Below are 13,061 nucleotides of genomic sequence, written 5' to 3' on the forward strand. Positions count from 1 at the left end.
GCTACTACTACGACTCCTACTACTACTACGACTGGTACTATTTTGCTTAAACTCGATGCAACATAGCTAAAACTATCCAATAGACCAATCGTTCCTTGTACTGCAACTTTTAAGGAGCTGGTAAGTCAGAATAGCCGCATTAACATCACCATGACTACGTTTATTGTTGTTTACCAATAATCGCAATACATTCTGACTGAACTAAATCTTCAATGACACTCTTATTGGCACTTTATTTAAAACTATTATTGCAGTTATATTAGTAAACACATTCTGCAACGTATAAAACCATGCTATATGTGCAACTGTATGCTAAAAGTCGTGTTGCTATCCGCTTTAAAAAGCATTACAAATATTCTGAACGACTATTTATGAGGAACAAGATGAAACCGCCGGGGGAAATTATTTTCTGATGCTCGTTTATATCCGTTATTACGGTAGCGAGAGCATCCTCTCCGGAGCGGCGTGGTACCTGGACCCGCCCTGCCTGTCACTCGTCGCCCGCTTCACTGAGTTGAAGTACGGTGCGTTCAGCGACTCGAACCCGGGACACAGTGGAGCTCCTGTCGGCTTATTGTTTCCCCTCCGGAGCTCCGGACCACACCGAGGCTGCCACCGGAGGAAGCACCTGGCGGGCAGGCTGAGGGATGGACGCCCTGAAATCCGCCGGAAGAGCGATTATCAAGAGCCCCGGAGTCCCGCGGCACACATGGGGAACTTCCAAGCATGAGAGTAAGTCTCTTTCAATCTCCTTATGTGTTTAAAAATTCATTTTACACGAAGTAACTGTTTGGATCAGAAGAAACCTCAGCATGCTCTGTGTTGCTTTCTCTGCTGACAAAAAAAAATGTTAAGAAGGAATCTTTCTTGAAGAAAATATTGAAAAGAATATGACATACATATCTTGAAAAAAACCTCCAAGAAGAAACCACGATGTGTTTTATGAAATTCATGTCAATCCATGTGTAATATGTCTTCTATTTAATACTTTTTTTAATTAAGATTCGCTATAGAAACTTCATTTAATTCTATTTATTACTAGTCTTTTAATATGTGTGTGTGTGTAAATATCTGTCCTCACCTGAATGATATTATTACTTATGTTAATATTTCTTGATGTGGTGATTTCACCAAGATGCTGTAGTGTTTAGTTACTATGGAATGGACACAGAAGATGTTTCACTCTGTGTTAAATCAGGCGTTGATGAAACTAGCGTCGCATCTGTGCTGAGTTTTGATGGAGATCTGTGGCATCGTGTTCAAAGGTGGTAACACCAGAGGATGCTCCGTGAAGTGGTGCTGCCAGGGTTTGCTTTGTTTTATGACCAGCAACACCCAACAAGAGCACAGAGATTTTCCATTTTTATTTTCATGCAAACACCAGGGAGATTATGTAGATGCCCTTCTAGCTCAGCTCAGAACTCCATCTCCAACAACCGTGGTGTTTTCCAGCTTGCAGTTTTACTAGGTGCTGTTTGGAGGCTTCAGTTGAAGTGACTTGGAACTAACTTTCTTGTCGTCATTGCAGTATGAATGACCTAAAAGAGCTGAAGTGTATGTGATCCGTATGTCTGCCCAGTATCCACTATATGTTTGGGATTTGTCAAATAAGTCGGTCACCTGCAAATCATTCATGTACGATTTTCTTCAGAAAACTGGGTGTCCATGCTATAACCTCACATTCTATGAGGAGGTAAGTCCAATGTTGAGGGTTAGGGTTACAAAAAGCAGCTTACAAACCGGGGACTGCATTAAGGTGGGATGCTAGATAGGACAGCATCTGTGTGCCAGCGTGATCTGTCGGAACTGGCTGTCAGGATGCAAATAAGACAACATCGCAGATGCTGTGTGCATATTCACACACATATTAGGGGTGATTACCGGATGGAATGATGATGGATTGTTTGTTTGCTTACACAGTGATGATCAGGAAATTACTCACCAGAGAACGTTAAACCAGCTTCCTGGAACTGTATAAGATAAGTGAAAGGAAGATATGCAAAATTCACTTGAAGCCTTGAGGAATGTTTTTGCACCAAATTTAGTCAGAGAGAAAACAATCCTCACCTGTAACGGCTCCAATATTGACCTAACTTCACCGAGAGGGAGGGAAGGCCCGATACTGGGATTTTTTTTTTTTGTAATGTCATGTTAAGGGCGTATGATGCGCCCCTGCTTGTGTCAAACTGAGACACAACAGGGTCCCTCTGAGACTTTATAGGGAGTTGCTTTGTGAACCCCAACTTTCATTGTCTTTTCACAATGCATATTTGAAACCACCGATTCATTATTTGTCCAGCCTGTCATAGTTAAAGCAGTGAAACTGAATCTGTGTGCCTTCACGGTCAAACCAAGCATTGGCTCTCTCTCAGTTGAGTCTTGTTCCCTCACATCCCATGAGCTGTAAAGAAATAAATGCTTTAGTCAAACTTAAAAGAAACTATCAGGCGCTGCTCGCTTGTTGTGACTTGGCCAGAGCCAGTCCTACTTTTTATCCCCATCACCCACTCCAGGACCCATGGCCGTCTGCTAAGGTCACAGCCCCAGGCAGGATGAAGCTCTCCCAGCATGCGCCTTGGAGACTATCCATCCCTTTGCATCTCATCACGCTGAAAGAGAACAGACCTTCCTATATCTCTGAAGTCACACTTGCCCTTGGCACCAAGGACATTGGTGCTGTTCAGTCAGCATCCATTAAAAATCAGCTCACCGTGGGACACTGGCCGTGTAATCTGCCGAGGCTGGGTCTGTGGTCGGCTCTTGGCTTCAGATTTGGTTATGTTCTCTGTACATGAGACTAGTTAGTTGTAACTCCTAGATAACTGGGTGGATGAACGCCGAAGTCGGCCGTGCCAGTTAACCCGTCGCCTCCGGAAGCAATTATTCCTCCATTGCTTGTTAAGCGAGAGGAAGCTTTGAGACAGTTGTACGGGGGGAAGGGTGGGGAGTGAGGAGTGGATAATGATGGAGGGAATGTGTCAAGGATGACTGTAAAGGATGCTGCTGCTATGATAAGACCACCAGAGGGGAAGTGTTTCGCTCCGATGCAGCGTTATTATGAAGAGCAGCCTCGACATAGACCACCCGGCGTAAAACGATCTGTGTTCAGAGACTGCCGAGTTTCACTGTCTCTGTATTTAGCATTTGGAAACCTCCTGCTACTGACTTATGGTTACTGATACAAGTAGTGTAGTACTGAACTCCTCACTCCCTGCCTTTCCTATATGCACTGTCGCAGTGGAATGTATTAGGGACATTAATGGGGCTTCTCTGTTATAAGTCCCAGAACACAAGAGTGCCCTATGGAACGCAGTGGAATTGGATGACTTTGTCCCCTGAAGAAATAGGTACCGCCTCAAAGTAGGTGGGATGAAGGCATGGAAGTTCTGCTTTCTCCGTTCCTGCTATTTTGGTTTTGATGTCGTGATAGTCCTACTTCAAGCAAGGCGGACATCTTAACTATAAAGCCCCGTAAGAACCCCTATTTTTTCTTCATCTTGGCACCAGAACGTGAATAGTCCATTTTGGACAAAATTCGCATTTTCATATTCTGTACCGGTCCATATAACTTTCGACCTATCTGTACGTTGTGGCAGCTGTTTATTCCTCTGAATTGTTCTCTCGAAAACATTGGCTATTGTGAACGAACGTCAAGACATATTGGCGTACTTGCAGTCGTGCAATGGATTGTATCTCCTCTGCTACATTTGTACACGACACATATAGACGGAGTTGTACTGTTCTGTTCTGTGACAATGGCCGCTTACACAACATGATATAAGAAGTATTAATTATTACATTTGATAATAATAACATGTAACATAATAATAATAATATATATATATATAATAATATATAACAACTATTTAGTCCGTGTCTGTCACCAGATTCTTGTCAATACTGTCAAGGTTCTCGACGCGGGAGTGGGACCCAAGCGCGGTGGTGTTAGGCACAGGAGGCAGGAGCGAGTTAGAAATGATTTTAATGTTTAACAAACAATAAAACCATAACTGAAAGCGTCACCGAACCGGGAGAAACAAAAGCAAACTCTGAAAGTGCAAACGGAGTAACTAAAACTAGCAGAAGTCCATAAACATGAGTAAAAAGTCCAAACAGAAAACGTCACTGAACCGGGAGAAACAAACGAACACAAATCTGGAAACAGATTGACAAAAACACATTGAGCCGAGATAGTGACTAAAGAAACCAGGAAACACGAAGAAACAAAACGCCAACTCAGGCACCAGGGTTTCAGACTAAGTAATCAAAATGAGCTAGCTAGTGCACAGAACGAGAGAACAAACCAGGAGAGCCAAGAGAACGAGGTGTTACCACAGGGAACAAAGGAGAGCGTCACAGAAACTAGAGAAGTCCATCTGGGGGAACAATAGGAGTCGATCACAGGAACTAGAGAAGTCGATCACAGAAACTAGAGAAGTCAAATCACAGGGAACAATGAGGCGAACTCATGGAAACAAAGAAGAAACGGAGGGAGAAAACAAAAACAGGACTCACGTGACAAAATAAGAGCAGAATCATGACAAATACATAGAAATTTCCTGAAAATTTGAACTCCTCTATAGTAGTCCCTTTATGCACGGAAGTTATCGCATTTCCTTCATGCAGAATTTCTTTTGTAATTCATTACTCCACTTCCCTCGGAGCTTGTGAATTGATGCGCTGATATGTAGATGAGATTTCATGCTACGCTCTTTGAGGAGAGGAATGAGCCTAATGGCTGTTTTCACTTCAGATCAGCAGGCACATAAATTCACACACCAGGCTTCAATAATCAATAGATCACAAGCTGAAGCGCATGGCCACACACAAGGCTTTAATCCCGCTGTGGAATGAAAACTCGAAAATTAATTGAATAAGAACGGATGAAAAATTGTGTGACAATCAAAGTAGTACTTTTTCATGCCTAAGATTGAGAATAGTTGGGTCACGCTACAGATGTATAAATATGTGATTAATGTATTTCTAAAAGGCTCTTCACGCTGGTGAGGGGGAGGGAGCCTTGTGTGTTGCAGTACACAGTGTTACTTTCCAGTGTGGGCTGGTTGGAAGTCATCATGAATTATGTGAACGCCCCAATAATCTTATGGTGTCAGATCACTTCCATGAGTCCAGAATTTATAAAAAGTGATGCTACATATCATATGAAAAATACAGTAAATGAATTGTTTGGAAGCTGTTTGAGTCAATAGGTAAATATAAATTACTTTTTATGAATAATAAATATGATTTTTTTTTGTAATTACTACAAATTTAACACCGTACTGGCCATTTTTGTGACTGAAACCATTGTTTTTTTCCGTCGTACGGTGCATCCTTTCCTTTGTGGATTAACTTGATGTACTGTGTATTGCACATTTAATGTCAAATTGAAGTGTTTCTGAAGGTTAGAAAGTTGTAGATTGTTTTACATCGACGCTAGTGGATGCCCCAGTAATGATCAAGACATTGAACAATTCTAAAAGACTCTTGTATGACTTTCACACTGACAATTTTCAAATTAGGATTAGCATTTGTTCTGTTTTTTTATTAACCGGTTTTTATGTGAAAATATATGATTTTGATCCTCACATTTTTGTAGCCTACTGGACAAATGTTTGCTCAAGTGTTGTCAGTTTTCATGTTTTTTAATTGGGTTTCTGGCATCTCATTTTGGCACCAGGCTGCATAGGAATAAACAGTACTCCTTGTTTTTGTCGGAGGAAGTTTATCATGACTTCAGAAGCAGAAGAGTGACACCTATCGTCTAAGTGCTGCTGTGTTTCACTCCCACAAGGAAGGTAGACCTGTCAACAGCCTGAGTGACTCATATCTCCTGTCTACTGTGGGAGGATTCTCTGTCAAACACAGTCGGACCAACTTTCTGCGTCACCCTGTGCTCAACTCACAAAGTCACTCTCACAACTGCAAATAAATCCTTATCCGTTCACCCTTGTTCCAGGTGTCTGGCTTTTCCAATGCAGTAGAATGATTGAGAAAGCCTCAAACAGTGCCCCCTAGTGGCCTCCAATGTCTAAAATTGATCAAACAGACCAGCTTCCATGAACATATTTGGGTCAATTTAACAGGTAAGTTAGCATTAGCACAAGCTTTAGGCTTTGACTGTGTGTCCTCTCAGGTGAAGTGTTACCTAACTGTTTACTCGTATATAAATGTGTCTCAATCGGGCAGATGAAAACGCTTCCACCCACCCTGAATGCTCAACAAGCCTCCTTTCACACTTGACTCTAATCCTGTTGGTGGCGATAGGTGTTGTCAATATTAATGGAACACTTTATTTACTTTCTGTCGTCGGAGGTTTAAAAGCTTAGCTGGAGTCTTGTTGAATTAATGCTTGAAATCCCCTTTGTGTCGAGGAAAGTCTCCTTGAAATACCAGCACACAAACACACTTTATTTTAAGAAACGTTGATCGGACTCTGGACTTTGATGAAAGCAGACCTCTGAGGAAATCCTCCTTTCTGATTGTTCTTCATACGTATCTGAGGAAACTGAGCCTTGCACACGGTTACCTCATCCTCCACCTACAGTTGGCAAGAAGGACAATATCACACAGACAAGGTCAAGTCCATTTTAGAATAGCAAACACACACCTGTCTCCAGGGAAACAGTCATTCAGTTCACCTTATGCTTGACTTGTTCATGATGCTGTACCTGCAGGCTGGCCCCTTTAAAACCAACACAAACACTTTCCACTGTGATGAAGTGGTTTATTAAAAGCAAGTTTATATTTCTCAACACTCCGGCTCCACAAGTATTGATCCAAACAGTCTCCACCGCAAGTTATTAATAACTGCTTTAGTATTGATTTCTCACTGAAGCTCAGAGCTTCTGGCGTGAGCAGGAACGTTTGCTGTTGCACACATTTGTGTGTGGCTGCTCACAAAGATTTGTCTCTGACTCATGCCAGGATTGTGTCTGAAACTCTCCTGAATTTGGCCCTGCTTCTGTTCAGATCACATCTTTTGCTTCTTCGGTGTTAGACTCCTGTTGGTTGTATACATTTGATTGGTGTTGAGGCTAATGTGAATGCTAAAGCAACTGTTTTTGTTAATTTTGGGGGTGATATTCCAAAAACTCCCTGTAGAAACGATATATTTTTGTTGTTATATTCATATATTTTAAACGTTCAAAACCCACTCCACTCGCTAATAGACCACTTCAATGTTCTGCCTTCTTTCCTCCCTGTCTCTATGATAGTAATTTTAATTTCAGAATATCCACTACTTGTCATCGTACAGCTCAAAACAACTGCACGATTGTACACGAAATACATGAAGTTGTGTCTCATCCATTGGCCAACTTCAGCAGCCCAAGCTTAGAAATAAAATGCCGCATAAGACCTCTATATGATGATGAAATCTGCTCTATAATTTGACATATGTTACTAAGGGAAACTGTGTGTGATACGTGAACATGATGAAACACACCTCTGTAACAGTGAAAATAAGTAAAAATGTGTCAAACCATAGTCTACTTTGAATGTTTTATCAACCACTTCTCACCCTGCTATTCCAGCTGTTGTTGCTGTGATTTCATCCTGGTTATGAACACACCAATTTATTTGTTTGCCTCCAAACTCCATAGCTAATATTAGAGTCAGTGGATAGAAGGATTCTCAACTCAATCTTAAGTTATAGGGCGAGTCTGTACATTTGTAATTCCCACATGGTCACTTTACAGATGGTTATTTAGTTTCAGCCTTCCTCACCTGCTTTAAAAACTCTCCCATAAGCCGCTCTCCTGTTTGCGTGAGAGCCGTGCTGGAAGGTAAACCCTGTTCCTCAGAGGAAAACGTGAACCTCCACTCAGCTCTCCTGACACCTTATGTTCTTATCGCAGCACAGCACCAAGAGCCAAGTAACACTCTCTAAAAATAACTCTGGAAAACTGCTGTTGCTGCATTTTGTCACGGCAGAACTAAGAATTATGAACACTTTGGTCTCATAATATTAGTCTGTGTTTCAGAATTAAATGATTCATGTGCTTCAAAGCATGCGTTTTTTTCCTCAGGTTCCCGTATGTGAGTACTTGTGAGCTGCTATCAAAGATATTTCAACCCTTGAACAGTTTAATGGGTGGAAATGAGTGGTTTGGCCGAGGTCTTCTCTCTTCGAATGCTCGTGTTGGAAATGTTTTTGAATGGTAGTGCACTTTTGAAGAGCCATGGGGTGAGTGTTGCTCACACCCTCAAGTGCCAGGACTGTGTAAATGGAAAATACAGACATCTCTGGGTAAGTAGGATGCAGTGTGTGTCGAACATGTGCCGGTGCGATAGCTAACGGACCATGGCTGCAACTCTTCCATGTCTGACTTATCACTTTTCTCCAGGTGTTGGTTTTGAATAGCAGAGCTACAGAAGAACGAACCAGATTTTAAATCCACCTTGAAACGAGTTCTGCCTGTGTGACACGTGAGGAAGCTGTTTCTGTCCTGTCCTTTTTTTTTTACCATCCATTCCTAACTTTATCATCCTTAAAATGTGTTAGTGAAAGGCAGTTGTGCCACGCGATGCTTTATTAAGCCATCTTCTGAATAGTTTCTGCAACTCTTTCACTAACAAAGGCAAATATTAAATATACTATTGGAACCTTTCTGGTCAGACCACATTGAAGCGTCTGATGTAAGCACACATCTGTGGTGGGTGAAGAGTTTTGGAGGGAGGACGGCTTAGTTTTCACCTTGTAGCTCTGAGCAGCCTGGTGGTCTTCCTGCTCTTGCTGACTGCTGCAGAATGGTTTTCGGTAGAAATTGTGAAAGAGCACTGCCCAACTAAGCTCCTAACTAAAATAGATTTATTTTCCAATACATTTTCTGACTTATTAAACACTTTAAAACTGGCTCCTCAACACTGTTCTCCCTCAATCTCACTCCCTCGCTCATCATCAAGCTCTTGTTTTTTTGCTATTCGAAAGACTGAATTTTTAAAATCACATTGATTGTCCTACTGGCCTGAGAAGCTGTGTAGCTGTTAACTCAGGTCCTCAGCAGATATGGGCGCTATTAGTTGAGGTCCTGGTGATCATCTATCGCTCAGTGGGAAGTGCTCCTCTACACTAGAGTGGGTTCCTATGGGACACCCACATCTATTCGAGTGTCTGGGAAGAGACCAGCAGCCCTTTAAAGGTGACCTGCTCCTGCAAGTGTTTTTCTCACAACTTTAAATCCTTTGAAATTAAAATGTGTGGGTTTAATTCACCAAGCTATTTATAGCTGCAGAGGCCTGCAGTGGGAGAGGATCGCTATCAGCAGGGAAATACTTGTTTGAATTGCTAATGAAAACAATCCTGTGATGGGGAACGGTGATTATGAAGAAATGGCCTTGAGAAATTACGTGACTTAGTTTGGAATGTTTTTCAGGTTCCTGCTCTGCATAAAGCTATTTTCCCTCATGAGGAAGTAACCCCCAGATTTATGTAACGCAGGCAAGTGTTTGTTTAAAATGGCATAAGTCTGATCAGTCATAACACAAAGACCACCTGGGGTATACTGTGTGCCTCCTTCTGGTTTTGTTTCCTTGTAGACACAGCAGCAATTTATCCAATTCATGCAAAATGTGGTCATGATTTGTTCAGAATAGATTTGTGTTCTGTGGAAAATCAGGGTTTATTCTGGACCAACGGTGAGGTTGACAATGCTAGAAACTCAGCTAATATCTAGCTAATATCTCTCTCTTGGTCCAGAATATATATATATATATATATATATATATATATATATATATATATATATATATATATATATATATATATATATATATATATATATATATATATATATATATATATAGAGAGAGAGAGAGAGAGAGAGAGAGAGAGAGAGAGATATTAGCTGAGTTAATATGATGGAACCCCTGATGAAAATATAAAAGCACAGCGTCATCAGCAACACAGCTCGATGTTGACTTTTAATTTGGCGCTCCGAGTATTGAGCTCCTGTAGAAGTAACCTCAGCTCTAATACGCTTTAATGCCCGGACACTTGTCAGGACAAAAAGTGCTGTCTTCAGCAGACATGACAAGACTGCTGTTTGTGAAGACACTGGTGTAATCCCCTTTGTTTGATAATAATTTTAATGGAGAGAATTATGCTTATCTTTAAATCCTTTGTAACGAAGATAAAAAACAATTCTAGAGCAAATGTGCTTTTTAGGGGTTTTGTTCAAATGAATAAAATACAGTAAAGAGAGGAGAAATGTGGACACTTGGTCACTCTCTTGTTTGCCAAAAACAAACTTGTATTTTTCAGCTGGAAAACCCTCACACATGCGCAGTTCAAAGTCTCTTTGGGAGCCAGCAGTGATTTTACCGATGATAGTCGTCACAGTGTAACTCAAGGTTGGCCGTGATTATTCCTGTCTGTCCTGTGATGTTGAGCCAAGATGCTCAGTAATGCCGTTTACACTCACCAGCCCTCCCAGGTTTGCTGCGATGCGTTCTTGCTGGGTTGCTTAGCAACACATGCTGTTTGGTCCCATGACTCCATCTTCACCTTCAGCAACAGCATGCGGCTGCTATTGTTTTCTCACAGTCTGTGTAAAGATGTGGAGGCAAAGGCTCCAGTGGAGGCTGGTTTTGTGCATTTGGAGCCTGTTTGTGTGAGTTTCAAATCGGCAAACAAGACTTGAAGTGGCTACGGCACATCAGTGTTTTTTTATGTTGTGGAACTCAGCTGTTGTTGGAGAAGCGCAGTGCCCAAATTTGTGTATATGAAGGAAGGAAATGTAAATGAATACTTCCACCTGTGAAATTCTATTCAATGAGGTTTTTTTTTTTTTTTTTTTGCAACGCCAGCGGCTGAGTCAGCAATTACCCTTTCACGTCCTGCAGATATTCAAACCTGGAGAGGGTGAGCAGAAGTGTAGAAACAGCGGGAGCTTGAAAGGTACAATCACGGAAACCATTTGCTCCCCCCACTCTCTCAGCCCACCAGCTCCATGGAGTGAGTGGCCTATTTTCCCTGTCAAGGTGCCGTCCCAGATTCCAAGCTTCCAAGATCAGCTAAAGAGAAATGCAAAGAGATTTTTTTATGACGGATGATGGAGAAGACGGTGATGGCTGGGGATGTATGTATCATGATGCAAGTGTGGGGGGAGGGGCTCCAAGTGAGTAGGCTAATGCGAATAGTTTTGATGTTGTTGAGCACACAAGCGTACATTTTCCACAGGACATTCACCTCATTGTGTTGATTTTCAGAAGGGTTCTAAAGGTGTTCAGGACAAAAAAAGTATTCAAATTCATACATCTGTCTTAATCCTCCTTAATAGTCCTACTCAACAGAAGATGAGGGAGCGCTGACATTGCGAGTCACAGGAGAAGATTTCTCCTCCTACGCTGGTATTTTCCCAAGATATGGGGTCAACCTCAGAGCACAGGGGGCCCTACTCTGCCCTTTGTGTAGTTTTCATTTCGCTGTTCTCCTGTGGGATTACCTTTATGTAAACTCAGCCTTACTTCTTGCTTCATACAAACATCTGACATCATTTTTTACTATGTCTGGGATACAGGGATGTTCGTTCACATATGCCAGAGCCTCGAGAGCTCACACTGTTCATGTTTGAGACAAGGGAAAAAAAACTTCCCGCCCTATTCACTGTGCTTACACAGTGTGTAAGCTGGAATAAACAAGAAGTGAAAAGCTGTTAAAACATCCGAGATGCTTCTCACAAGTGATGCCTTTGTCTATGTAAATCAAAGATCTTGCTTCTAACAAAGGCAATCTAAAGCTAAATCTTAGCTATGACTCAAAATCCATGCCCTGGTTCAGAGTGATGCCTCTAAGGGCAGCTGTGTCATGGTACATTTTTACCTTGTAATTTCAAACCTGTCCCATTTTTTTTGTATATAAAAATCTAGATTTCTCTGACAATATTGAGGAGTTCCCTGTGCTATCAGGCAAAACTGTCCCCCAGATATATCCTCAGTCTGGCCTAAAAAGGGGTCTCAACTGGCTTCTTTTGATGTGGAGGAGCAGCTGTTCTAGTCTCTCCCAGATGGCTGAGCTCCCTCGCTGAGTTGTGCAGGGGAAAGTCAATAGGAACACTGGCTGATCAGACTTTTGGCTCAGCTCTTTCTTCACCACGACCAATGATTGAGGACCCTGCAATCCCCCATCTTTCCCTCCCCCTGTGAATAAGACCCTCAGAAACTGACTCAGAATCTCACCTCCAACCTTGAGAACCTTGTTGTCGGATTGAGAGGATGTGATTCCATTTTCAGCTTCCCAGCCGTATTAAAAATGTATGTATATCATTTCACGGTTGAATATTTGACCTCGGGGCTGCTCCGGTGTTTACCCCTCACAACGCTTTGCTTCAGATCCTGCCCTGGTGCACGTCTGAGCTCTTCTGTTTAAGTTATTAATTAATCTTCTGTGTAGGTGTCGGGCAGAATGCACCCGGGTGCAATTCTGACATCCGCCTGCAAATGAAATCAGCGAGCACGGAGCTGAAGGAGACAGCTGGTGATCGCGTGTTGCTGAAGGCGCCGGCAGCACGCTTTATATCGTCTCCTCAAGTCTGTCCAATCTCCCTGCCTTTTTAATCCAACAGTGAGTGGATTTTACAGTGGCAAGTACGGCTAGCTGCTTCGTGATTCTTCTAACAATTCCCAGCTTTTCTCAACTCGATTGAATCAGGTGGAACAGACATCTCCTCTCTTCCTCCATCAAAACCCAAATGTCATTGGGGGCTCCCTGATCTTGTTCCAGGCTTCAGAATCGGATAATGTTTCCATACATTTGTGCAGATAAACAGCAAAACTAGCAGGTCTGTGCATCACAACTCTCAGTCCTCAGCAGATTTTTTTATTTAGTAAAATACTTCTGAAGTATGAGAAACAAATAATAAAGAAAACACGGATGAAAAGATAGGTTGGAAAGTGTTTTACTGTATATGAATAAATCCTGAAAAAATACAACTCTATGTACCAGAATGTGATCAAAGCCAAATATTCATCTGCAACTGTGATAGTAAGATCAAAGCATTTTTCATGTCAGACAGAATATTATGTAGTATTGGGTCAGCACCAACTTCAGCCCGCCCGAG

At 41.9% G+C, this 13,061-nt stretch overlaps 1 protein-coding gene across 2 annotated transcripts in view; it reads left to right on the forward strand.

The window, feature by feature from the left end:
- Positions 1-505: 505 nt before the first annotated feature.
- si:dkey-71h2.2 (low density lipoprotein receptor adapter protein 1) overlaps positions 506-13,061 on the forward strand; it is a 28,415-nt gene continuing 15,859 nt past the window's right edge. For both annotated transcript variants that reach the window (XM_053844198.1, XM_053844197.1), the window contains exon 1: positions 506-732. In XM_053844198.1, coding sequence (XP_053700173.1) covers positions 648-732 — 85 coding nt within the window. In that variant the 5' untranslated portion in view covers positions 506-647. The remainder of the gene's footprint in view (positions 733-13,061) is intronic.

This window comes from Synchiropus splendidus, chromosome 15, assembly GCF_027744825.2.
Source record: "Synchiropus splendidus isolate RoL2022-P1 chromosome 15, RoL_Sspl_1.0, whole genome shotgun sequence".
NCBI lineage: Eukaryota > Metazoa > Chordata > Actinopteri > Syngnathiformes > Callionymidae > Synchiropus > Synchiropus splendidus.